The sequence below is a fragment of the Nicotiana attenuata genome, chromosome 2, assembly GCF_001879085.1.
Source record: "Nicotiana attenuata strain UT chromosome 2, NIATTr2, whole genome shotgun sequence".
In the NCBI taxonomy this organism is placed as follows: Eukaryota; Viridiplantae; Streptophyta; class Magnoliopsida; order Solanales; family Solanaceae; genus Nicotiana; species Nicotiana attenuata.
In genome coordinates this window covers 39,544,876-39,570,775 of record NC_031990.1, presented here as the reverse complement: position 1 = coordinate 39,570,775, position 25,900 = coordinate 39,544,876, and the positions used below count along the sequence as shown (strand labels likewise).

Sequence of the window (25,900 nt, the reverse complement as noted above, 5' to 3'; positions counted from 1 at the left end):
AATTGTATCTATTTTTCAATTACCAATTGTAAATGAGATAATTTTTTATATTTTTTCCCAAAGCATGCCATGGTTAACAAGTAACAACTGGATCTTCCGCTGTCCCTAACAGCAGCAATTTATTTTGTTGACTAAACAACAAAAATGCTTTATTGGAGTTTGTTTAGCCCTCCTTTGATAGAGGAGAAACAGGCCCTTTATTCTTTTCAAATTTTAACAGATGGAGTACTTTCTTTTTTTTTTTTTAATTTTATATCCATCTGATTCCTTGGTAGTTCAACTTCTTTTGGAAAACATGCTCTGTTATTTTGTGTCATGGGACCATGACAAATGTCCATATTCCACACAATTACAAATTATACCAACCATTTGTTCTTTCTTTCTTTACTTTTTATGTCACTTTTTCTCAAGTATTTCTTCTCTTCTACTCATCCTATATTTTTTTCCACTGCCATCACTACTCTTGCACTTAATTGATTTTCCTCTTTTTATTCTGATTTTTCTTCGCATTTTGGAGATACCCATTTGCCAGAAAGGGCTAAAGCTAAGCCTACATGTGAAGATTTTTCCCCCCTGGTATGCTTTGTTGTACACAAAATTTGTTTACTCTGTTTTGTGTCTCAAGTTTACATTTTTATGTGTTATTCTTTGTTTGAGGTGAAAATATGTATCTGGGTACTATTCAGTTTCTTGAAATTTGAAATATAAATTAGAATCTGTCTGGTAATGGGGAAAAGCAATCAAAGGTTTCTGCTTAATTGATTATTAGTTCCTTCATATTGTTTCTGTGAGTAAACCCCTCTAAACATTTTACAATTTTGTAGCTGATGATCTGTTGCTGCCCAGTAAAGTCATATTATTAGGACATTCTTATTCTGACTAAACATACAAATAGGTCTGAGCCAGTTGAATATCGCTACAGTTATAGAAGTTTGATTGGAAGTGTACTGTGTGCATAGGGTGTAAACTGACACCTATTTTGTTCATAGTGTAAAGCACTCCATGAACATTAGGCTAAGTGTACTACAGAATTGGACATGGTGGAAATTGTTGGGATAGCTTTTCAGGGTTAATCTTTTGGGTGGACGGATGTAGAGCTTGAGTTATGGTTTCATTCAAATTCAGAAGCTTTGGCTCGGACCGTGTATATGTGTGAAAACATTTACAATATAATACAAATAATTGATCCACCCAGTAAATCATAATAAGTTGTGTTAAATTTTGAACTCGAACCCATAAAGTCCAAATCCTGAATCCGCTCTGAGCAGTAGCTAACGTGTAAAATATGTAAGCTGTCAGATAAAATCTGGTGATGGCTGGAAGGTTTGGGATTATTAATTGCTTACTTGCTAAATTATTTGTAGCTAAAAAATGTATTTCAATTGGAAATTCTGGGAAAACCGTTTATTTCTTTGCTCAGATGAAGTTTGTTTTGTATTGATTAATTCCTGATGTACTTTCTGTTAGTCAAACAGGTAGGCTGTGTTAAGCGCTTTCAACAAGTCGTTGAGCGCTTGCGAGTATATGCGAATAGTCTTTTGTTGGCCCACTGCACCATTATTTCATTCTCATTTTCTGACTATTTGTATTTAGTTATTCCAGTCAGTTGTAGTTCAATAGTGCATTGGGTAAGAAGCACTTATATCTTGTTATGGTAATATAACCTACGCTCAGCAGGGTTTAGTCCATATATTTGCCTTAGCTAGTTCACCTTGAGAACGAAAAAGTAATGTATTCACAAACATTATGGCTTGATTTTAGGAAGAAATGATCACACATTGTCCTTCTAGAGTTGTAGTCAACCAAAATCGACCCAATGTGAAATGTGAAGTAAATTTGAACCTGAGACCTCATGGTTTTCAACCACTTCATTGATCATTGGATGCTATTCTTAATCTGTTATATAACTTTAGTTCCCCTTTTTATTTTTATTTTTATTTTGTATGGGTGAAAGGACTTGTTGTCAACTTGATCAGTTGAATGAATATTTTCATGGATAATGCTACCATTTGAAATATCTACTTTCTATTTCACCCTCTGATGCAATAGAATAAGAGCCTGCCGTGTTTTAAATAATAAACCTTCAATCTGGATTTTTTTTATAACTAATACTGTTCCATGTTCCATTTGTTGTAATTTGCAGCAGAGTAAGACATATATAACAAGCACCTGCAATGGGTTCTGCGGACTGGCTTAAGAATGTAATTGGTATGAGAAAAGCAAAGGATGGGAAATCAAAAAAATTAAAGGTAAGATACCATACTTGTCTCTTTTCGCTGATGAATTGCCTTAGATATCCGTACTCAGTAGTAGAGTTACATAATGTAATAGTAATTGTGGAGAAGAAAGGGAAGGTGTTAATAGTGTATTTAGGATCTTAGGAACAAGCAGGCTGCTGGCTCTGATTATCTAGGTTAAGACTTTGTTCTTTTCTCTGTCCTTTTTCCTTCTTTTCTTGTTACCTTTTCTTTTGGATCGAATGAAACACTAAAGACTCCGAATGGTGTTTCAAACAAAATTTGTACTCTTTAAGGCCACAAGTTGTATCATTAATTGATATCCTGCTGTCACAATCACTAGTTCGTGACAACTCATTCCTTCTATATTTTCATTATCAATTTTAGAATCACCGGTACTTTGTAAGGCCAACTGGATTTCACATTTTTAGTTTGAAACAGGGAACGTCAGCAATCAAAAAGTCTAATGGATGCAAAGGGGATGATCCCCTGCAGAAAGAGCCATCTAAAATAACCAATGGTGTCTTGATCAAGAATCAGAGGGAACTGGGAATGCCTATTGATGACAGAGCAGCTATTAAGATTCAGAAAGCATTCCGTGCTTACGTGGTAAAAGCATAGTATTTAATTATTATTTATAATAACATATAGATGTTTTTCTAATTTATTCTTCTTGCGATTAAATATTTCCTGAGTGACTTTTTTCTTCTAGTAACTTCTCTTGAGACGCAATATTGCAGTTATAGAGTGAGATAAACCTTCATTTCTGTCTACGGTCCTGATCGTACACTCCCAAAATTAGGACACTAACAAATTAAGGAACCGCATATGTGCATTTTATCATTTTTATGTATCTGAAACATCCCAATTGTTCCCAGCTCACATGCAATTCATCTTTATGGTTTCTTTTGTATCTTTGAGTGGGGTTGGGGCACCAGGGAATAGGATTCTTAAAATTATGACTTTACTTTGGAACATGCTGGTGAATTGACTGGTATCTTATTTCATGGCATGGGAAAAAGCCGTCTTTCGTATTGCTGTGACATCAGATGGATAAAATAAAACTATGACTTTAGTTTGGCCTTTGGCGCATGCTGATATTTACTGGTAAGTTATTTCATGGCACGGGCAAAAGCTATCTTCTGTTATTACTGTGACAGAAGATGATAAGTAATGCATTTCCCGTCAGATCATTTTAATCATGCTAAAAAATAGGATCGCGGTCTCAAAAAATGGAGAAAAGAGAGGTATCATATCCTGCATAATGGTTTGGGTGTCTTTTCTCTACTGCCACTGCACTTCTTTGATCACTCCTTTAACGAGTGAAATCCTTTAATATTACTTGAAGTAAAATATTCACTATCCTGACAGTATGGCTTATTGATTTATTTGGTACAAATTGAACCACTGATGTTAGATGAGTGTTTCTATAAACTCAACATGCAGTGAGAGACTTAGGTTCGGATTGCTACGTGAAAGACTGTTGTATATGGTTTGTATTCTTTTCACTCAACAAAAGGGCTATCAGATTGTGCCCTTCACGGTGTCTCAGCTAGATGTTGGACTTTTAGACCAAAGATCCATTTAATCAGCTGATAAATTGTGTAACAAGTAAGAGTGGGAATGTATCTTTCAAACCTTTGTAACAACTACAATAACTACTACTGCGCCTTAGCCCCAAACTAGTTGGGGCCGACTATATGAGTTCTCATTGACCATGTTACTCCATTTAAACTCATCTCAGGCCAATATTATCTGGTTCTTATTGGTGTCATTTTCTCTTATCTTACATGATGATATTCTCTTGCTATTGTCTGAGTCATCCAAAGAAGGCGCTTCAAGTCTTTAAGTTGAATAGAGTTTTCTCCTTTTGCAGGCTAGGAAAACATTACGTCGATTGAAAGGAAATGCAAGGTTACAGTCCCTGACACAACGTCTGTCGGTGAAAAAACAAGCTTCATCAGCTTTGAACTATATCCACTCGTGGAACAGGATGCAAACTGAGATTAGAGATCGCCGTGCCCGTATGGTAACAGAAGGGCGTCTTGAGCGGAAGAAGCTGGAGAATCAATTGAAGCTAGAGGCAAAGCTTCAAAATTTAGAGGTTAGTCAGCGATGCTCTTATGCTCACTAATTGTTTATCTTACCATCTTTCTCCCCAGTCTTTGAAGCCTCCAAATCATTATTTGCTAGTTCTCTTTCCGCTGTCAAGAGAGTTCTTTCCTTGATCTTTCAACTGTTATTATTTCTGTTGACCCACAATAAAAGATCTATTAATTCTTTAAGAATAAATGACTGTTTGTAGAAGGAATGCATGGAACTCCATTAATAGAAGTCAGATATCCCAAACTCACTGTATCAAAATGAATGCCTCAGCTATCTTGGATTGTGGATATTAGTTTAAAGTAGGATATTTTATAAGCTTAATTATCCCTGTTTCTGAAACTTATTTGGAGTTGAACTTTACAACTTTGTAATCACTCTCATATGAAGATACAATGGAGATTGGTCTAAGTGGTTCCTGTGGCCCATAGCAATCCTATAACACTTGAATGAGTTTACCAGAAATCTAGAGGTGCAAGAGTATAGATAAGTGAAGTTTTAGCATTTATGCTTTTTAATCATTTCCCTTCGTATTTGATTCACACCTAGTGAAGTTTCTAAAACATGGAACAACTACAATTTCATCTTAATTGAGAATGTTTTGCTTTAGCTNAACGACGACTAGTAGGTGTAGTGAGTAGTGGTGGTAGTCGTTCGTTTCGTCGTAGAGTACGCACTTGTTTCGTTCCTTTATTTTTCCAAACTCTTCTTATCTGAGATGGTAAGTTATTCATCATGGTTAAAATGTGTATAGATGTCATATCTCATTCAAGAGTATTTATATTATAGCTTTGAGTGCCCAGAATAATCCTGTTCCGATGTCTATTATTGCGGGGTGCTTTTTTATTTGTATAGATTGTTTTCTTCCTTGCCGATCACAAGGCAAGTCAGCAGCTTTTCTAGAATTACATATCTATTTGAAACAACCTCTCTATCTTCTCAAGGTAGGGGTAAGGTTTGTGTATACTACCCTCTCCGGACCCCACTTGTGGGATTACAATTCTTCCGACGAATATATATTTGTGTCTTTTTGTGTGTCCCTTTCTCCTTTTCAGATTAGCATGCAGTGGAGAAGAAGCAGTGTCTTCAGTAACAGGTATAATGTTGCTTTGACAAAACGCAGGCCTAAAAGATTAAATGAAGCAGCTTAAATAAGTGAATTATTTTCCAGTTGTCTCCTTTTATTTTCCGAGTCACATAGTAATTTAGAAAGCAAAAAGTTTGCCCCAAGTGTGAAGGAAAGGAGCCACTTCTATGTGACACTAATATGGTGAAGAATGAACTGAGACTGTCTTGAGAATTTTCCTCTGTTATGTTCGAGGTTATAATTCAAGTAAGATCACTGTAATCTAAAACTTAGCTCCGTTATATGGATATAGCATTGTCTTAAAGTCAAGTTACGAGAAATCAAAGTTATTTCACTGATGTTTAACTGATGTCTTTACGTTATTTAACACATGAATATTTATTCACACTTTTTGTTTAGATCAAATCAAATAACTTAATCTGAACGGTTAAATTAAGAGTGAGACTACATATCATTTAATCATTAATAACTGATAACTTTTATTTTTAATATTTCTGTAAACATCGCTACGAATAAATTTTTACCATTCCAAGCATGTAGATAATAGGAATTACGTGGAGGAGGCCGGAAAAAGGTAGATAAAATAAATGTGTTTGCAATAAATTTTCAAGATATGAAAAATAAACTGCAATCACAAAATAAGAGAAAAATATTTTTACTAATCAATTGTGAGTATAATTCTGTTTCTCCTGATTATCCCCGTGATTCGAGGGTTGAAACCGCGTATTTCTCGAATGTAGGATGATGCAAACCTCCTGGGATATATTTGATCTCCAGCTTCTTGAACTATTTGATTGTCAAGAAGTATCCGGCCATATTTTGATCTCTTTGTGAATATCACAAGAGGTTATGGGATTTTGAGGCACCTCTTCAAGAGAATATGTATCCCTTTATATAAGTGTGAATTAGGGTTTAGGTAGATTAACTCCAAGAAACCCTAATAGACTCCTAGGATTTCAAGAATCGTGTAATATCATTAATTTATTATTTCGCTTGATTCCTTAAAATATCGATGTCTACAAAATGTTTAAAAGCCTAAGGGGAATTACACATAATAGCTACATAAAAGTTCTTGATGAATCAACTAATTGAAGTTAATTATGCAAGCTGTTCCTCTTAGAGCCTTCTCGGCTTTTAGGCTGAGTAGAGTTAAGGCCGTGACGAAGGAAATGTTCATGGATTAAATTAGAGAAAACCAAAAATGTAAACAAATCGCGACTAATAAATCTGGTACAATATTCTTGAATTTTAATTGAGAGCTACTCATTTTCAATATGATGATTAATTGAGTGGCTAAGGTTAGCATCGACAATTTAGATAAAATATTTCTTTTCTTCTTCTAGATCCGAGGGTCTTTCGAAAACAGCCTCTCTATCCCTTCGGAGTAGGGGTAAGGTCTGCATACACACTATTCTCCCCAAATCCTACTAGTAGGATTTTACTGGCTAGTTGTTATTATTCTCGTTGGGAAAGTTATTCTTATTTTCAGATAAACGAATTTAATTTGTTTCATCTATCTATTAGTAGTAAGTTCTTCAAGCAAGTTGGGAAAACAAAAATCCTTTCTCGAATTTTCAGTATTCTCTTTTATATTGCAAGTGAAATTACAAAGCTCCAAATTAGTACTTTTTTGTAATTTTCTGATACATACCTACTGAAAATTCCAAAACCTTTTTCGTGACAAAAGCATCTCTTTGATAATTTACAGAAATTAAGGGCCCGTTTGGCCATAAAAAGATTTTCACATTTTAAAGGAAATTTTTTCCTTTTTCTGAATCGGCGTTTGATCATAAAAATTTTAAAATTCACTTGAAGTTGAATATCGAAATTTTTCAGAAATTTGAAAAACTCCAAAAAGCTGTTTTTCAAAATTCTCAATTCAAATTACTCATAAGAATTTTAAAAACAACTCCAAATTATATTCGTGTCCAAACACAACTCTAATTTCAAATACCATTTTCTCTTGAAGGAAAATTTTATTTTTTTTAATTTCACAATTCTTAAACGCCCACTTATAAGTTTTGCATGTCAAACACTTGCCAAATAAATTTCTTACATTAACACATCTTCAAGAGCTATTTTAATAAACCAACGGATTCGTGATTCATAAATACACCTGGAACCCCTTATTAGCTTCATATTATGGAAAAGATAGTGATAAAAATCATTAACTGATTAAATTTCTATTAGTCAGACATAAACCTTATGGTAATAATACCCTATCAATTTAAAATATATTTTTCACAAATACATTGGAAGATTAATTTTTTGTTTTTGTTTTGAGGAAAAGGTATTCACATGCTATAGTACTGGATGATAAAAGACCATGAAAAGATTAAAAGGATTCACGTGCTATAGTAGGCATTGAGAAGACCATGCACATGCACGCATGCAATTTGTTCTTGTACCTTGAGCCTAGGAGGGCCTCATGATCAATTAAAAAAAGTCTTTAATTTAATTCCCCATTTCATCTTAAACCCGTTGTTATTAGAAGCCTTTATCGTAAACGTTGGTCATGCAAGCAGGGAGAGCTAAATAGTATAAATAGAGTTCAATTAAATTCCCTTCATTATGATGTCGAATCCTCTTGATCATGCATGCAAGGTTATACTTGTAGGTTCAAATCTTAATATTTTTTTGAATCACCTTATTAATATTTCTCGCTCGGCCGTGCATGCAACGCCTCAAGTATCAAGAACAGAAGAGGGTAGAGGTCGCTTTCATTTTCTGAATTTACTACTGGCATACTGTAAACAAGGGACGCTTTAAACTTGGTGATGATTTGAGGCTAGTGTATTTCTGGCAAGCAGGTTAATTAAAGTAACAGATGAACAGTATTATAACTATTTGTACTGATGGCTGTGCAGTGAACACTGATCAATTTATGTCATAAAAAGTGAAAAGTGAATCCCAAAGAGTAAAACGAATTAGCTCTTTTCCTTGTTGGGACACTGGATAATCAATGCCTGAGGTGTGGTGAGAGGGTTGGGGGTGGCAGGTATAGTTGTATTTCATTATTTGGATAATGCAACCATCGTGGAAGTAGGAGGAGATTCAATGTTAACCTTAAACTGACAACAGAAAATACTAAAATTTACAAGGATCCTTCAATTCTTCTTAATCCCAAGATAAAGAAAAACAAATTTCCAAGATATTAGAGAATAGTACAATTTACTCCCCGGTCCACAATAATTGACCAATTTGGTTTTTATTTTGGTCCAAAATAAGTGTCCATTTATATAATTAAGAAGAAATTCAATTTGTTTTCCAAAATTATCCTTATCGTACGTATACCCTAAAAACGTCACACTTTACTCCTCAAATTTGAGAAGAGAAGTAAGTTGCTATTTATAACTATGGTGCAGCAGTTTAATGAAGTAAGTATGAGTTTTGAATACATGCTTATACTACAGGAAATAAAGTTTCAGTATCTGTGTGACCTCTAGTCGCCAACAAAGTAAGTTTCAACGACGACTATATATCACTACTTCGAGCAGGTACCTACCTGAAATCTATTGTGGCGACTTGGCATTTAGTTTTTGGTGTTGACTAAAGAGGTTCGCACGGAATATTATCATTGAAAACCTTGTTTTCTGTAGTGTTAACTCTAGTTTATACTTGGGTTTTTCACCCATATATAGGTTCTAAACATAAATTGTGAGTTATGTTGAACTTGTAGCACCCATCTGGTTCACCGATGCCTTTTCTCCCCCATTGCATAGAATCCTCGTTCCTTAGGCAAGCTACAGTGTCTATGTCTTAGCTGACTAAGAGGCACGTTAGACTAGTAACCATATCGAAAAATGAACTTGTGTAAGTGATGGTATTTCCCGCAATATAGATAGGGAATGTTGCAAATGGTGAAAGGTGACAAATCAGGGGCGGATTTAAGGGGAGAAAGGGTATTCACCCGCACCCCCTTCGCCAAAAACTTATACTGCATATGTGTCAGGCAAAATCTATTTTTAAACTCTATATATTATGTTTAGAATCTTCTTGGCATAGCCAAAAGCATAGCTTAGTGGTCAAGGGGGTTCGAAAGCCTTTGTAAGGTCATTGGTTCTATTTCTACTAGCTACAATCTTTTTAACTTTATCCTTTTTTGAACCCCTTGGCGATAATTCTACCTCCGCCGCTTGTGAAAATATTGAGTGTTTTTACCAGAAGTAACGCATCTGGGCTTCAGAATTTACTGAGAACCAGCCCTTTCTTTTGCAATGCTATGGGAACCAAGAAGGAGCATCTTTTTTAGACACAGACTTGGATACTTGTTGGGGTGGGAAGGAGTAGTAACTGTTCACACTTAGGGGTCGTCTGGTTTGAATACAGTTTATGCCGGTCGGATAAGTTATGCTGGGATTAGTTATTCTGATATTGTTTTTTATCCAGTGTTTGGTATGTTGTATTAAAAATGACAATTGCATAATTTCTAAGAAGAAGATATAAGTTATTCCGGCACTAATTACCCCACCCTCTACAAGGTATAAGTTATCCCGGTACTAATTTTAATCCCGGGATAACTTATACCGTGTTTGCTAACCAAACAAAGTATTAAGGTGGTATTAAATTTTTATACCATACCTTCTTATACCTCATACCAAAACCCCTTAGAAAATTATCTACGCTCTCATATATTACATTTCCAAAACCTTGGGATCATTTATCCCATACAGAAGGTGAAATTATAATCTTATAATCTCGGAATAACATGTCTTGAAAACCCCTTTAATTTTTAATCTCATGTATCTATCTGAGGAAATTAAAGTACCAAATGTACTATTGGTATCTTTTCCCTGTTGGGCCTACATGCATGAATTTAAAATGGTCTCTGTTCACACATACTCAAAAATTTGTTGTTATGTAGTATACTTTATCTGGCATGCATATATGGTAGGGTCATATTTAAGCAAACTGGGGGACACACCTGAAAGTCCCATGCTCTTCTATACTTGTATATTTGTACTTGCTTTTGCTCATTCTATTATAACATACAAACTGATTTCGCACAATTTTTTAACCTTACAGTTTGCTTATGCAAAGTTATACTCCCTCCGTTTCAGTTTAGGTGAACCTATTTTCTTTCTGGGCCGTTCAAAAGAGAATGACTCCTTTCTAAATTTAGAAACAATTTAGCTTAAACTTCCAATTCTAACCTTAATGAGAAGTTTTTATAAGCACATAAATACTCTTGATTTTGACTTGTTTAAGACGAGAAATTCTAAAAGTCTTCATTTTTTCTTAAACTCCGTGCCCAGTCAAACAGGTTCAGATAAATTGGAACGGAGAGGGAGTACTATTTAACGGCCCAAAGTCACAGCGGGTTTATTATTAAAGCAGTTGGCAAGTGCCTAAAAAACACTAAAGAATCCAAAAGCTAGAAGAGAGGAAGGAGGAGAATACTTGGAATCTGGATCCTCCAATGAATCATCAGCTTCAAATATCAGATGAAGAAGATGGATCATCAGAAGAAGAGGAGGATGAAGAGGAAGTTTTTGAAGAAAATGGCATTGAGAACTTTCATAGTCATTGCCAAAACCAGAACTTACAGCAGCTGCCAATGCCACTCTGCCCAAAACCAGCAAAATGGGCTGAAGAATTGAACATAGTAACAAAAGGTATGAAGCCAAAGAGAGCCAAACAAGATCTGATAGAAGTTCACAGAGGCCGAATTATTCGAGCCGCGGGAAGAAAAGACAGGCACAGCAAAGTTTCAACTGCAAAGGGTCCGAGAGACAGACGAGTTAGGCTTTCACCAAACACTGCAATTCAGTTCTATGATGTGCAAGATAGGCTTGGCTATGACCGTCCAAGTGAGGCCATTGATTGGCTGATTAAAGAAGCTAAAGCTGCAATTGATTCTCTTGGTAAGTTTCCTAAACTTAATGCCAAAATCCAGTATTCATTTGATCAACTTTTAGATGAAGGCTGTATAGAACAGAGTCCAAGATTTGGTCAACAAAATTATGGCATTCCAAATTCTGAATATGGAGTTCAGAACCACCAGCAGGAGGTGAATTATGACATCCCAATTCAGAATGTGAGCTTGTTTTCATCAGCTGATGGTGCCATTTTCAGTGAATTCCAGAGCTACCCACATGGCCATTTTCTCAATTTCCAGTCTTTTCAAGAAGACACAATCCTTTCCTCTGGTGATCATCAAGACAGCTTCTTAACCAGTTCAATTCCAATATATTCCAATTCCAATTTGGAAATGAGTAGATATAAAAGAAGTCTGAATGGGAATGTTGCCAGTTCAAATTCAGGAAACGGAGAGGATTATTCTTCATTCAGTTTATTAGCACATCATTTCCCATCAGTTTTAAGTGAAAACCAGGTCATTTCTCATAGGGAACCCCTTCAGTCCAGCTTTTTTCCTCTAATCAGTGGTGATCCATTGAGCACACAACTTCAGACCCTTTCTTATGATGGTTTCTCAGGGCAGATTTCAAGTGCACCAAGAATTCAAGGGGAAGAGGAGCAGGGCACATTTTCTGCTCTTTGACCTACTGCAACTGCATTACTCATTAAGGCTAGCATTTCTTCACCAGAATATATAGATAGACTTACTACTTTCCTTTCCAGAATCTTTTTTGACTTTTTTAGGAGCTGAAATCTCTGCTGAGTGGACGTAATGCAGAATTTCATATATTATTATTATCTTTCCTATATTGGGTACGAGATGTTTATCCAAATTATATAACCCTCTTGTCTCTAATTAAGCTTCTTTTTATTTTTGTAATTTTACCTCAATTGGATGATCAGCACCTCATCAAAAGATCCATAATATCAATTTGGAGGGGGCACGAGAAGAGAAGAAGAAAAAAGAGAAATGACAAGACTTAGATTAAAAACAAGAATAGTTTAGACGGACCTAAGAGAAAGAAGAATCCTTGAATTAATGAAACGAAGACAAAGATGCGAAAAGGGGGTTATGTATTTGGTCTTGTAGCTGTCAAGCAATCAAATCGAAGGGGCAAAAGAAAGTGAAATTTCAAAGATTTGTCAATTTTCTCTCCGTTCCAATTTATGTGAACCTGTTTGACTGGGCACGAAATTTAAGAAAAAATAATTTTTTTTGAAATTTGTGGTCCTAAACAAGTCAAAAAGTGCCTCAGAGTATTTGTGTGGTTATAAAAACTTCTTATTAAGGGTAGAATTGTAAGTTTAAAGTAAATTGTTACCAAATTTAGAAATGGGTCACTCTTTTTGGAAGGAACCAAAAAGAAAATAGGTTCACATAAACTGAAACAGAGAGAAATGGGCCGGGGTACATCAGCAGCAATGGTTGTTTCTTAGGTACATCATATTCATACAAAAGTCTCTTGTTAATGAGCACTGATATAGTTGTCAGTTCTATTGCCAAAGGCATTCAATTTAAAAGCAGCACACTACTGATCCACTTCAATGGTGCATTACCATTGCATACATTCAAGTCCCTAAGAGGAAATCGTTCTTCGTTCGTCAAGGTTTTCTTTGTACTAAGATGTTGATTAACTTTATAAAATTAGGAAGGATTAAAGATTCACACGCTGTCATTAATTATTATCCATATATAACTTATTGATTCAAATTATATATACAGAGAGTTTAAAGTTTTTTTTTTTTTACATGATTATAATTAACTTATTATAGTAGGTTAATTATCATTTATATCAGGTTTCCTATTAAGTAAGGCTTATCAGATAAATTACCTTCAATTATCTTATAAGTGACTTATTGTATAAATATTTTTATACAATTAGTACATAAAATATAACCCAACTAATTTGGATTTAAATTATATACTGCAAATAATTTTTACACACCACCAACTCAATCCGCTATAGCAGTTATTGCTTGGCATTGCGGGTGTGCCAGTGCGACACTCGTCTGTACGGGGGTTTTCTTTCTCCTTTTCTCCTTAAGGTTAGATATACATTCCTTAATCAACTTGGAAAAACACAATTTGCTCTGTAGAACCTGACACATATGTAGTGACCGCGTGGAGCGTGGGATTTCATGTGTGTCTTTCCGTTAAGCAATGATGGGTGATGGAAAAGCAACTTCTCATTCATGTGGGTACTTTCTAGGGCCATTATAGAGAAGGCGTTCCCAGCATATACCAAAATCGTAAGTGTTGTGTAGGATATGTTAGCAAATTATTAACAAGTTTGACATAGAATATCAAGATTTGCAATAATATACAAACCTAGGTACAGCCTCTCACTTGCTTAGGCAGCAGTGATCATTGGCAGACTTGTTTAACCGGAAAATAGAAAATTCGGTCAATGCTTAATTTTTAGAAGAACTCGGGTTACTGATAATCAAATTTGGAACAAACAAGAAGAATTGAAATAAACGATAGCTGAGTAAAAGAAAACAAAGTAAATCAGTGTATTCTAATAATATTCTATGTCCTTACAAATGTTATTTCTCTCCTTTTATAGCTATCTCTAAGTAATACGTTTATTTCCTCTCATAAAAGAGCCATTATGAGCAATTAATGACATTTAATGTAATGTTATAATTGGCAATCGTAACTGTTTCGTGAAGATTCAATAACGTTTTCCATCATTGATGCTCATTAATTACGGATAATGCGTATCTATACTTTTTGCTATCTAGGTTCATTCCTTCGATGCCTCTTCAAATTATCAGGAGGTTTGAGTACCCGTTCCTTCCTGTTTTATTGAATCTCTGCCCGTGCCTGTTAAATCTCCTGTCTCTTTAGCTATCCTTTGCCAGCTGTCATTCTTTTATTGATCCAAGTGTCTTGACATGTCAGCACAAAATTAATTCCATATGTTAACTTGATTTTTCTCAATACAGATAGTCCCCCCACTTGCCATTTATTCAACAATTGAATATTTGGGAAGTGGATCTCATTAAAGCGGGAATTTTTGCCGCCATTATACCTTCTCGAAAACTGACGCTTCGCATGTCACTTCCATTTAATGCTCGTGGCACGTGGCGCCTTTTATTGGGTCTGCAACCCTTCAGCGTCTTTTAAAGCTTTTTGCGGCTACATCAATCACGAAGTGACAATTTTCATTATGACGTTCCCATCATTACCTTTTTTGTTTGACGGTTGCTTCTGAGTATAAATATATCCTTTGTTTCTTCTTTCATAAAAAAGTTTTCCATTTTTGACTTATTCAATCTTCCTTTCTTCTCCGTATAGCTATATCTTCTTTAAACCCTGATCCACGTAAAGTTCTTATTGTAGATGAACTTCCTCTTGCTCCAACTAGGAGCAGGAGAGGAGGTACGTTACGTAGTTTAGGATCGACGTCCATTCGAGGTTCGCCTTCATCTTTACCTAGTTCCACTCCTCCTTCTTCTTCTAGAAATAGGGGTTCTCTTCCACATAGATCTTCCACCAGAAGTAGGGATTCTAATGAACCAGTCCGTGAACCAACAATAGATGAAATTACCCCCTCTGAACTTTCTTTTTATACTGATAGAGAATCAATTAGGGATCAGGTTTCTTCTATATCCTCTTTTGATCGTGCTGACGTTTACCCTTCTCAGATTACTGAAGGTTTGATCTCTGTTGTTCGTAGAGATTGCCACGGGAAATTTGATTTCTCAATTACAATCCCTAATGCAATATCAAAGGATCACGTCTTACAAGACTGGCTTTTCTTTCGTGTATACATATTCCTTTACACTAGATTTTAGACCCCCCATTGATCTTGTTATCATCGAGTTATGTCGTTTTTTCAATGTTTATTTAGGAAAAATTGGCCCCATTATATGGAGGGCTGTTGCTTGTCAAAGGTACTTAGCTAACTTGGCTAAATTGCCTTTTACCTTTTTTCTTCTGATCCACCTCTACTCCCCTAAGCTGTTCCGACATGGAATCTTTACTTTGGTGGAGAGGAGTAAGAGGGTTTTAGTCAGCCTTGAGGATGACAAGGACCGTGGCTGGTATTTGTTGCTGCTCCTACTGTAGGGTTAGTAGGTGAAGAAAATATACCATTCCCTAAAAAGTGAAATTTTGCACGTAAGTTTACTTTTACAACTTTCTCTCTTCTCTTTTTTGGTTTTTAGTTTTGAAATGGTTTTTTTTTTCCCTCTTTTTTCTTATTTTTGTTTCTTCTTCCTTTGGAATTGTTGACGCTTCTTTTTTTCCGGGTTTGGTATTCGTTGTGTCTGTGCCGATTGATCGCAGCTTCCAGACTTTCTTTGGCAAGAGCTCAGGAGATAATCCTGAGTTCTTCATCGAAAAGGACAGCAACAAACCCCAAGATTCTGAAGAGGAAGAGGAACGAGATGAGAGTTCCGTGGTTAAAAGGTCGCGAGTTAGAAGGTGCGTTATTTCAGATGATGAAGTTACTCCTCCCCGTTCTGTTCCCGTGACCGAGCCTGTTGAGGCCACCTTAGTGAGTTCTGACGATGATACTCCTATGGCAGCTCGTGGCTCTGATGAAAAACTTTTTTTCACGTGGGTTTGATAGTGAAAGTTTTGATTTGGTGTCTGATGAAGTACCTCTTTCCTCTTTCCCTGTGTCTGTTCCGGTGGAATGCTCTTTACCTGTTTCTACTGCTGCTGTCTCTGCCCCGCCTCAAGCTATTATGACTTCCTCTACAGTCCCCACTACTAGTATTTCTCGCACTGAAGTTGGTTCTTCAAGTGGAAGTAGAGTGGTGAAGCAGATTACCATTGAAGTCCATGCCGATGGTAGTCTTTTGAAAAAGTCAGGTCAGGCTGACGTATGGTTGAAACCCTTGATTGGTCCGGTTGAGAAGTCCAAACTAGAAAGTCATAGTTCTTTGACTTGGATGAATGATATCGTGCAGTCATCACTGAAGGTATTAATTTCTTTTCATGCTTTATCATATTCTCCTTGTACTAAGATTCTTACCCCCTTTTTTATTTAGATCAATCTCATCGCTACGGAGATGATGAAAAGGGTTTCCCATACAGAGCAATTAATCCATCACTACCAAATTGAGGCAGACAATTGGAAAGAGCAATATGAAAGTCTTCAGCTTGAGATGGAAGTTTTAGAAGAAAGCAAATGTACCTTAGAGCAGCAGTTGAGAGTCATGGCATCGGAATTGGCAGTTGAAAAAGCTTCTTCCAATCAAGCGGGCAAGGATAAGAATCTCCTTGAATCTTCTTTTGCTGAACAACTCTCCAAAGCTACTGAAGAGATCAGAGGCCTTAAAGCTTTGCTAAATGAGAAAGAAGTTTATGCTGGTGAGCTTGTTCAAACACTCACCAGGCCCAAGAAAATCTCTGAGTTTCTTCTGACAAGGTTAAGTTTTTGGAGAGTTCACTTGCCCCTTTGCAATCTTCTTATGATGCTGCTTTGGCTGAGAGGGAGGAGCTCAAGAGTGCAATTGATCAATGGGAAGAGACTACGAAGCTCTTGAGGACAAAGCTGCTGTTGAAGTGAGTTGGGCTATTTTGAACACGTGCCATGATACCCTTGTGGAAGCTAGCCAAGAGGGTTTTAACTTAGATCCTGAGTTAGCTAAGATAAAAGAAACCATTGAGAAAACTCAGCAAAGCTAAAGTTTTTCTCTCCCATGGCTGATACTCCCGAGTACGTTGAAGCTAATCTTGGTGCGGTGGATGTCCCAGCTCTTTCAGACCAAATCGAGCCTTCTGTTGCTGATGATGTTGTTTTAGACTCTTCTTCTGCTCCACAGTGAAAGTTTACTTATGAAGTTTTACTTTTTTTCCTTTTTGGTGGAATATGTGGTATTACCCCTGGTTCCATTTTGGGGGTTATGTTTTTGGTGATAGCAAGTCCCCAGGTCTTTTCGGGGCTTTTTGTAAAAATGACAATCAGTTTATGACTAAGTTCATACTTAGTTTAAACTTAATATTATAAAGTTTCCGTTTCAACTCAATTCTCTCGAGTTTCTATTTTACTCTTTTTGCCTTGTTTTTTACAAGTCCAAGGTCTTGCTTTTTAATTCGTGGGTTTTTGTCTTACCCTTTTGACTTTTTGTATTTTTAGAAATGCTTTATTGACTTCATGGATCTTTGAATCAAAACATGAATTTATAAAAGAGGGCCCTTTTATATATGACACTTAATGAAGAAGACGTCTCAACTTCATAATAGTGTAAAGATACGAAAAAAGAAATAGGAACACACATGTTTCTTGAAATAACTTTGATAAAGTTTTCATTCGAACTTTGTCAAGTTTAAATAACATCTTACATGTATTTAAATATCATCTATTACTCTTCCGTAACTGTTTTCTTTACAACAGATTTGCAAAAAAGAAAGAAAATTCAAGGGTTTCTTTATGACCCATGGCTAAATACTGCCTTTAACCTAAACATCGTAAGATTTTGAAATCTATATCTACGAGTGTACTCTTCACAGGTTTTTTGATCAGGCTTGTGTTATTGGCTCGTGACTTTGCTCTGAACTTGATATTTGATGAATAGACTTTTAGGCTTGACTTGAAATTTAATTATTTTCAGTCTTCTTTGCCTTCCTTATACATATATCATATGTATATTATATAGTCCCCCAAGTGTTTGAGCTTTAAAGTATGAAATATCAAGCACTTGATTATTCCTTCCATGCAGTCCTTTTCCTGAAAAGGATAACATACGGGACTCGGAGGTACGATTTTAGATGAAGACTGTTTAACCCTTTTAAATTTCCATCAGAATAGTTGTAACCTTAGACCGGGAATTATGTTCTGTCCACGTGTCTTTCAGGTCGTAATTCATCATTTGCGAGCTAGCTTTTTGCCTATCATCTAAAATCGTTAGTAAAATTTTAATAATTCAAAAATAAAAATCGTTGAGGATACCTGCCCGTGGGTATTTCCTTTCCTTAGAAGTAGTATCTCTTTAGATGAACATCATTCTAATTTGAAGGTAGAATCTTTCCATCCAATGTTTCAAGCTCGTATGCTCCTTTTCCTGCGATACCATGAATCTTATAAGGTCCTTCCCAAGTTGGACTTAACTTTCATACATTGGCTGCCCTCGTAGATTGGAAAACTTTCTTGAGTATGTAGTCCCCAATCTTGAAGTATTTGAGACGAGCTTTCCGATTGTAATACCACTCCATAACTTGTTTTTGTGCTGCCATCCTTATTAATGCAGTTTCCCTTATTTCTTCAAGTAAATCCAGGTTTACCCGCATCTCTTCTTCGTTCGATTCCTCAGTAGCTTGTGTATATCTCGTACTTGGTTCCCCTATCTCGACTGGAATTAAGGCTTCAGCTCCGGATGCAAGTAAAAACAGTGTTTCTCTCGTACTTGTTTTTGCTGTTGTTCGGTAAGCCCATAAGACTCCAGGTAATATCTTTGGCCAATTACCTTTAGATTCCTCCAGTCTTTTCTTCAAGTTATTGATAATGACTTTGTTTGTTGATTCAGCTTGTCCATTACCCACCGGATGGTAAGGAGTTGAAGTAATCCTTTTAATTTGCCAACTTTGGAAAAATTCTGTGATTTGTGCACCTATAAATTATGGGTCGTTATCACATACGATTTCCTTCGGTACCCCGAATCGACATATGATGTTTCGCCAGATGAAGTCTCTGACCTCTTTTTCTTGTACCTGTTTGAAAGCTCCCGCTTCTACCCAGTTAGTAAAATAGTCAGTGAGCACTAATAAAAATCTTACCTTGCCTTTGGCTTGTGGTAGTGGACCTATGATATCCATCCCCCACTTCATAAAAGGCCATGGTGCAATGACCGAATGTAATAATTCTGCTGGTCGATGTATGTCGTTACCATATCTTTGGCACTTGTCACATTTTGCCACAAAACTTTCTGCGTCTTCTTCCATTTTTGGCCAATAATAGCCGGCTCTAATCATGGTTTTTACCAAAGATCTTCCTCCAGCATGATTTTCACAATGTCCCTCGTGTATTTCTCTCATCACGTATTCTGTTTGAGAAGGCCCGAGACATCTTGCTAGAGGACCACCGAACATTTTTCGATAAAGATTGCCTTGATTTAAACAGTAGCGAGCAGCTTTTTTGCGAAGTGCCTGAGCTTTTTTCTTATCCTCAGGAAGTATTCCATACTGCAAAAAATTGACAATTTCATTTCTCCAATCCCAAGTTAAATTATTGTAATTTACCTCGTTTTTATCTTGATCAAGCATTGAATGAAACAAATGTATCACGGAAGCATTTTCTTCATTTGTTACTTCCGCGGCGGATGCGAGATTAGCTAAAGCGTCAGTTTCGGCATTTTCTTCTATTGGTATTTGCATGACTTTCCAAGTTTGGAATTGCCTGACTAAATCCCGTGCCTTTTCCAAGTACTGTTTCATCCTTGCCTCTCTAGCTATATAAGTCCCCAGCATTTGGTTAAATACGAGCTGTGAATCGCTTTGATTATGACCTTTTCTATACCGAGTTCTCGTGCCAATTCCAAACCTGCAATCACAACTTCATATTCTTCCTCATTTTTAGTAATAGGATGACATTTTATGGCTTGTCGTATGGTTTCTCCCGTAGGTGGTACCAAAACAATGCCTAGACCTGCTCCTTGTACATTCGATGAACCATCAGTAAATAAGGTTCAAGTACCTGGATTAGACCCGTTAAACACCAGTTTTCTGCTTCTAGTTGTATCCCTTGACTAAAATCTGCCACAAAATCTGCTAAAACTTGTGACTTTATTGCTGTTCTTGGTTGATATTTTATGTCATATTCGCTTAGCTCTATAGCCCATTTGGCTAGTCTAGTGATAATTCTTGATTATGCAGTATATTACGTAAGGGGTAGGCAGTTACTACAGAGATATGATGACATTGAAAATAAGGCCTTAACTTCCTAGATGCCATAACTAACGCAAGTGCAAGTTTTTCTAGATGAGGATACTGAGTCTCAGCATCTAATAATGACTTGCTAACATAATAAATCAGAGATTGTTTACCTTGGTCCTCTCGAACTAAAAGAGCACTTACCACCACTTCTGAAACAGCCAGGTAGATGAGTAGTTTCTCCCCATCTTTTGATTTGCGAGCAACGGTGGATTCGACAAGTATACTTTCAAATCTTTAAGCGCCTGTTGACATTCTTCAGTCCATTCAAATTGATCTTGCTTTTTTACGGCTGAAAAGAACCTGAAGCATTTTTCTGATGACTTGGAAATAAACCTTCTCAAAGCAGCTATTCTTCCTGTCAGTCTCTGTACTTCTTTTTTACTCGTCAGCATATCCGGAATTTCCTTGATAGCTTTAATCTGCGCGGGATTTACTTCAATGCCACGGTTAGAAACAAGAAATCCCAAGAACTACCTGATGAAACTCCAAACGCATATTTCTCATGATTTAATTTCATGTTAAATTTACGAAGAATCTGAAATGTATCAGACAAGTGTTGAATATGATCTCCTACTTGTTGTGACTTGACCAGCATATCATCTATATAAACCTCCATGATTTTCCCTAGATGTTCTTGAAACATTTTGGTCACCAGCCTTTGATATGTGGCTCCAGCATTCTTGAGACCGAATGGCATTACTTTGTAACAGTAAGTCCCCATGTCTGTTATAAATAAAGTCTTTTCTTCATCTATAGGATCCATTTTTATCTTATTATAACCTGAATATGCATCTAAAAAGCTTAATAATTCATGTCCTGCGGTCGCATCAATTAGTTGATCTATATGCGGTAATGGAAAAGAATCTTTAGGACAAGCTTTATTTAGGTCAGTATAATCTACACAACTCGCCACTTACCATTCTTTTTAGGTACTACTACAGTATTAGCTAACCAATTCGAATACTTTACCTCGCGGATGGACCCAATTTTTAAAAGTTTTTGCACCTCATCTTGAATCACCTGATTTTTGAAAGATCCTTGCTTTCTTTTCTTTTGTTTGACAGGTGTGTATGATGGATCTTCATTTAATTTGTGGGTCATCACTTCCGGAGGTATTCCTGTCATATCGGAATGGGACCAGACAAAACAATCTACGTTAGTTTTTAAAAATTCAGTCAACTTACCTTTCATTTCTTGGCTTAGGTTGGTCCCGGTGTAGACTTTCCTTTCAGGCCAGGGTGCGAATAGTACTATAGCTTCCAATTCCTCAATCATTGTTTTGATGTTTTCATTTTCCTCTGGTTCTTGGACGGTATCAGTCCTCAAGTCTACATCTGTTCGCCCATGCTGAGTTGAGGCTTGTGTTGCAGCATCCTCAACCGAGTTCTGTAATTGCTATTTTTCTTCGTTTTTTGAGCTTGAATCTGCTACAGAATTAATGCACCGAGACGCTTGTTGGTCACCACGGATCTGCAGTATTCCCCATTGTGAAGGGAACTTGATAACTTGATGCAAAGTAGATGGAACAACATCCATCTCATGAATCCATGGTCTACGAAGAATCATGTTATAAGCCATATCCATTTCTACCACTTGAAATTTGGTGTCTTTGACTACTCCTTCAGAGAATGTGGTGAGTATTATTTCGCCTTTTGTTACGACGATCGAGTTGTCAAAACCGGACAATGTATGAGCCTTGGGTATCAGCTTATCATCAGCTTGCATCTCATTTACCACTCTTAACAGAATGATATTCACGGAACTACCTGGATCAATCAAAACTCGTTTCACATTAGTGTCATGTACAAGTAAAGATATTACTACTGCATCATTATGTGGGGTTAGCACGCCATCTGCATCTGCATCATCAAATGTAATACTATCTTCTTCCAAAACCTGTCGAACTCACTTCCCGTGCGTAACTGTTATTTTTGACACCTTCCTTGCTGCCGTATATGTTACGCCATTGATCTCTTCTCCTCCACTTATGACATTAACCGTCCTTTTAGGTGAATGGAGTTTTGGGGGGCTCCTGTCTATTTTTAAAATATGCCTGCTTTCCCTTTTCACTAAATAATTCAGTTAAATATCCTTGTTTCAATAAATGTTCTACTTCACCTTGCAGCAATCTACAATCCGTCGTTTTGTGACCGTGATCGTTGTGAAACTCGCACCAAAAATCAGGATTTTGCTTGTTCGGGTTTGATCTCATTTCTTTTGGCCAGCGTACCTTGTCTCCCATGCTCCTTAAAAACTCGGATGTGCTAACATTAAAACTGTAACCGCCTATCTTTGCCTTCGAGCTTTTGTCATCATCTCGCATCTCTCGCGTGTTTCGTTCTTTTCCGAACCTTGATGAACCTGACTCTGTATATCTTGATCTATGATTGTACCTTGGGTTTTCCTATCTTGAACACGAGTCTCTTCCTGCTGGTCCCATGTAAGGCTCGTACCTGTTTTTTCCGGACCTATTTTCAGTTTCAGCTCGCCTTGAACTTACCCTTTCATCCCTTCGAGATTGAATGATGGTATCTTATTCTATACGTAGCTTCGTCCTGTATCTGTTATAAACATCATTCCAAGTTGTTGCTGAAAATTCTCGTAAACTTTCCTTGAGTCTCCCGTGGCTTCTGAACTTTTTTCATTTAGATTGCTGGCAAATGCCATAGATGCCCAATTATCTGGTACACGTGGCAACATCATCCTCTCACGCTGGAATCTGTCTACGGATTCCCTGAGCAGCTCCGTATCTCCTTGCTTTATTTTAGAAATGTCCTCAATTCTTTTCTCAACTTTTTGAGCTCCCGAGTGTGTTTTGATGAATGAATCTGCAAGTTCAGCAAAAGAATATGTAGAATTTTCGGGTAAAAGAGAATACCATGTTAATGCTCCCTTAGTGAGTGTTTCTCCGAATTTTTTGACCAGTACTGATTCAATTTCTTGCTTGGTCAAGTCGTTGCCTTTTACACCGGTTGTGAATGCAGTTACGTGATCCCGAGGATCAGTTGTTCCATCTTATTTTGGAATATCGGGCATCTTGAATTTCTTCGGAATGGACAGAGGAGCAGCACTTAGCTTCCAAGGTTGTTGTGGATATTTGTCCATATCTATTCCCTTGATTACAGGCGGCACTCCAGGTATTTGCTCGATTAGTACTAAATTTTGTAAATCAGAATTAACTGGGTTACCTGACCCTCCATCACGAGATTCGCTAGGAGTTCCTCCACTGCCCGAGTTAACGAGTCCTGAGCGAGGATTTTCTAAAGTGTTGTTGTTGGGAGTAGGTGTTGGTGGCACAACCGTCAGCTGGTTAGCGAAAGCCTCAAGAGCATTGCTGACCTGTTGAGCGATCAACTTTTTCAAAGCTTCATTAATAGCCTCATCATTTTCAAACTGATCATTCATATTTGACTTAGATCCATCAGGAGTTCCTTCTCGAGTTGCCGAGGAGAGTTTCGTGGGGAAGGGACCAGGGTTCCATTGCCTTGCGGATTCTCCTGGTGTTGATGGTCTCTTGGGTTGTTGTCATTGACATTCGACATGATTGACTTGACGAAAGTGTCAATTTAGAAAGTAATAGATTATCAGATTCCTGGCAACGAAACCAATTTGTTTAACCGGAAAATAGGAAATTCGGTCAAAGCTTAATTTTTAGAAGAACTCGGGTTACTGATAATCAAATTTGGAACAAACAAGAAGTATTGAAATAAACGATAGCTGAGTAAAAGAAAACAAAGTAAATCAGTGTATTCCAATAATATTCTGTGTCCTTACAAATGTTATTTCTCTCCTTTTATAGCTATCTCTAAGTAATACGTTTCTTTCCTCTCATAATAGAGCCATTATGAGCAATTAATGACATTTAATGTAACGTTATAATTGACAATCGTAACTGTTTCGTTAAGATTCTATAACGTTTTCCATCATTGATGCTCATTAATTACGGATAATACGTATCTATACTTTTTGCTATCTAGGTTCATTCCTACGATGCCTCTTCAAATTATCAGGAGGTTCAAGTACCCGTTCCTTCCTATTTTCTTGAATCTCTGCCCGTTCCTGTTAAACCTCGTGTCTTTTTAGCTACCCTTTGCCAGCTGTCATTCTTTTATTGACCCATGTGTCTTGACATGTCGGCACATAATTAATTCCATATGTTAACTTGATTTTTCTCAATACAAGACTATCCATCTATTATTTATTACTGGCAAGCTAACATTAAAATTAAGGAAAACATATGCTTCTTTTAGGTTGTTTAATTCTCTTTTTTTCTTAAATTTCCTTGTTTTTATATGGGAAGAAATCATTGTTGGCTGTTTTATTTTGCTTAGTCCTCGAGAAATGAAATTATGTGGAATTTGTTGGGATATTTGCCTATTAAACATAAAAAGGTGGCACCACGTGAGAAATGGGAAGTGACCATGATTTTTAGGAGGACGAGGAAAAACAGGTGCAATTATTGAACCCATTTATGTCACTATCGGCTTGAAGCAGAAAAATGGTACTCCCTCCGATCCACAATAGATGACCAATTTGTTTTGGGCACACCCATTAAGGGAATACTAAATTCTAGACGAAAATAGTTAGTGTGACTAAACTACCCTTCATTAAATATTGCACCATAGTTATAGTAGCACTTACTTCTGTGAGCGTGTAATTTTTGCCTTACAGAAAACATTCCTACAAAATTCACAAAAATAGTTTTTTCCTATTTGTTTTTGAATTTATTGAATTTTAGGATTTTCTTTTAAATTGATTGTTTGCATTTAGCTGCATTTTCATGCATATTTTAATATTTTAAAATTATAAAAAAATTATAAAAATTGTCACGTTTTAATTCCATGTCATTTAGGTGTAATTGCATTTTAGTTATTAGAATTAATACATATAAATCACAAAAATATATTAGTCATTTTTAGGATTAGTTAATTAGTTATTTGGTTTGACTTATATTTTTTTAATTAAGGATAACATTAGTAAGTAGAGGAATTGGTTAATTGTGCAAAAATAGATTTTTATTTAGGATTTGTGGGCATGTTTAAGTTTTAAATCAAAGGAAAGAAGGGAAGATTTGTTTAGTCTTCAGCAAATTGGGCCAAAGGCATGTCCCAGCGGCCCAAGTGCCCAAAAAAACCATCCACCCCAGCCCAAACCAGTCACCCGGTCGAGCTCCTTTCTTAATCCAAACGACGTCGTTTGGGCATCAAGCCATCTCACCGTTCATTGAGTCAGATCTAGCGGACTAGCACTATTCTCTCATTTCTCTTAAAAATGTCCGAAAATCCCCCCCCCCCCCCTCAAACCATTAGAGCTCCTCACAGAACTATATCTCTCTATCTCTCTCACTTCTCTCTCACCTCCGCCGTCCGCCACCCCTCGGAAATCGCCTACGGCGGCTGCAACACCCCAAACCGCCCCAAATTAACACCAAATAATCTCAAACACCCCTAATCACCATCCTACCAACAATTACCCCAAAATCCCCACCCATTTTCTCCAATTTCGGATCTAAGAAAGTCAGAAAAACCTAAATTTGGTTTACATGGAAATTTCAAGAATGTTTTGGCTCAAACTTACATGAGTTGATTGCTCTTGACACGAGCAATCGATTTATGTTAGTTTGGTTCATTTCAAAGCTCATCGAATTTCGGCCAACTCACCACTGAACGGTGAAGTTTCATCGACATCGTTCGTTGATTTGCCTCAATCATCGACTCATCTTCTGGC

The 25,900-nt window shown here is 36.7% G+C and overlaps 2 protein-coding genes across 2 annotated transcripts; both read left to right on the top strand.

The window, feature by feature from the left end:
- Positions 356–5,491, top strand: LOC109218618. Its single transcript, XM_019382994.1, has 5 exons — positions 356–576; positions 2,144–2,249; positions 2,679–2,846; positions 4,114–4,341; positions 5,396–5,491. The coding sequence occupies exons 2-5, from the start codon at positions 2,175–2,177 to the stop codon at positions 5,489–5,491; spliced, it is 567 nt and encodes a 188-aa protein (XP_019238539.1). The 5' UTR covers positions 356–576; positions 2,144–2,174.
- On the top strand, positions 10,761–12,410 carry LOC109222941 (transcription factor TCP3-like). The gene has a single exon (XM_019387224.1). It carries the CDS (start codon positions 10,847–10,849, stop codon positions 11,927–11,929), a length of 1,083 nt encoding a protein of 360 aa, XP_019242769.1. The 5' UTR covers positions 10,761–10,846; the 3' UTR covers positions 11,930–12,410.

Bases quoted from the DNA above. Each gene is read 5' to 3' on its own strand.
- LOC109218618 (XM_019382994.1), top strand. From the start codon at position 2,175: ATGGGTTCTGCGGACTGGCTTAAGAATGTAATTGGTATGAGAAAAGCA. The intron at 2,847-4,113 runs GTAAAAGCATAG...CTCCTTTTGCAG, and splicing joins AAGCATTCCGTGCTTACGTG to GCTAGGAAAACATTACGTCG. The intron at 4,342-5,395 runs GTTAGTCAGCGA...TCTCCTTTTCAG, and splicing joins CAAAGCTTCAAAATTTAGAG to ATTAGCATGCAGTGGAGAAG.
- LOC109222941 (XM_019387224.1), top strand. From the start codon at position 10,847: ATGAATCATCAGCTTCAAATATCAGATGAAGAAGATGGATCATCAGAA.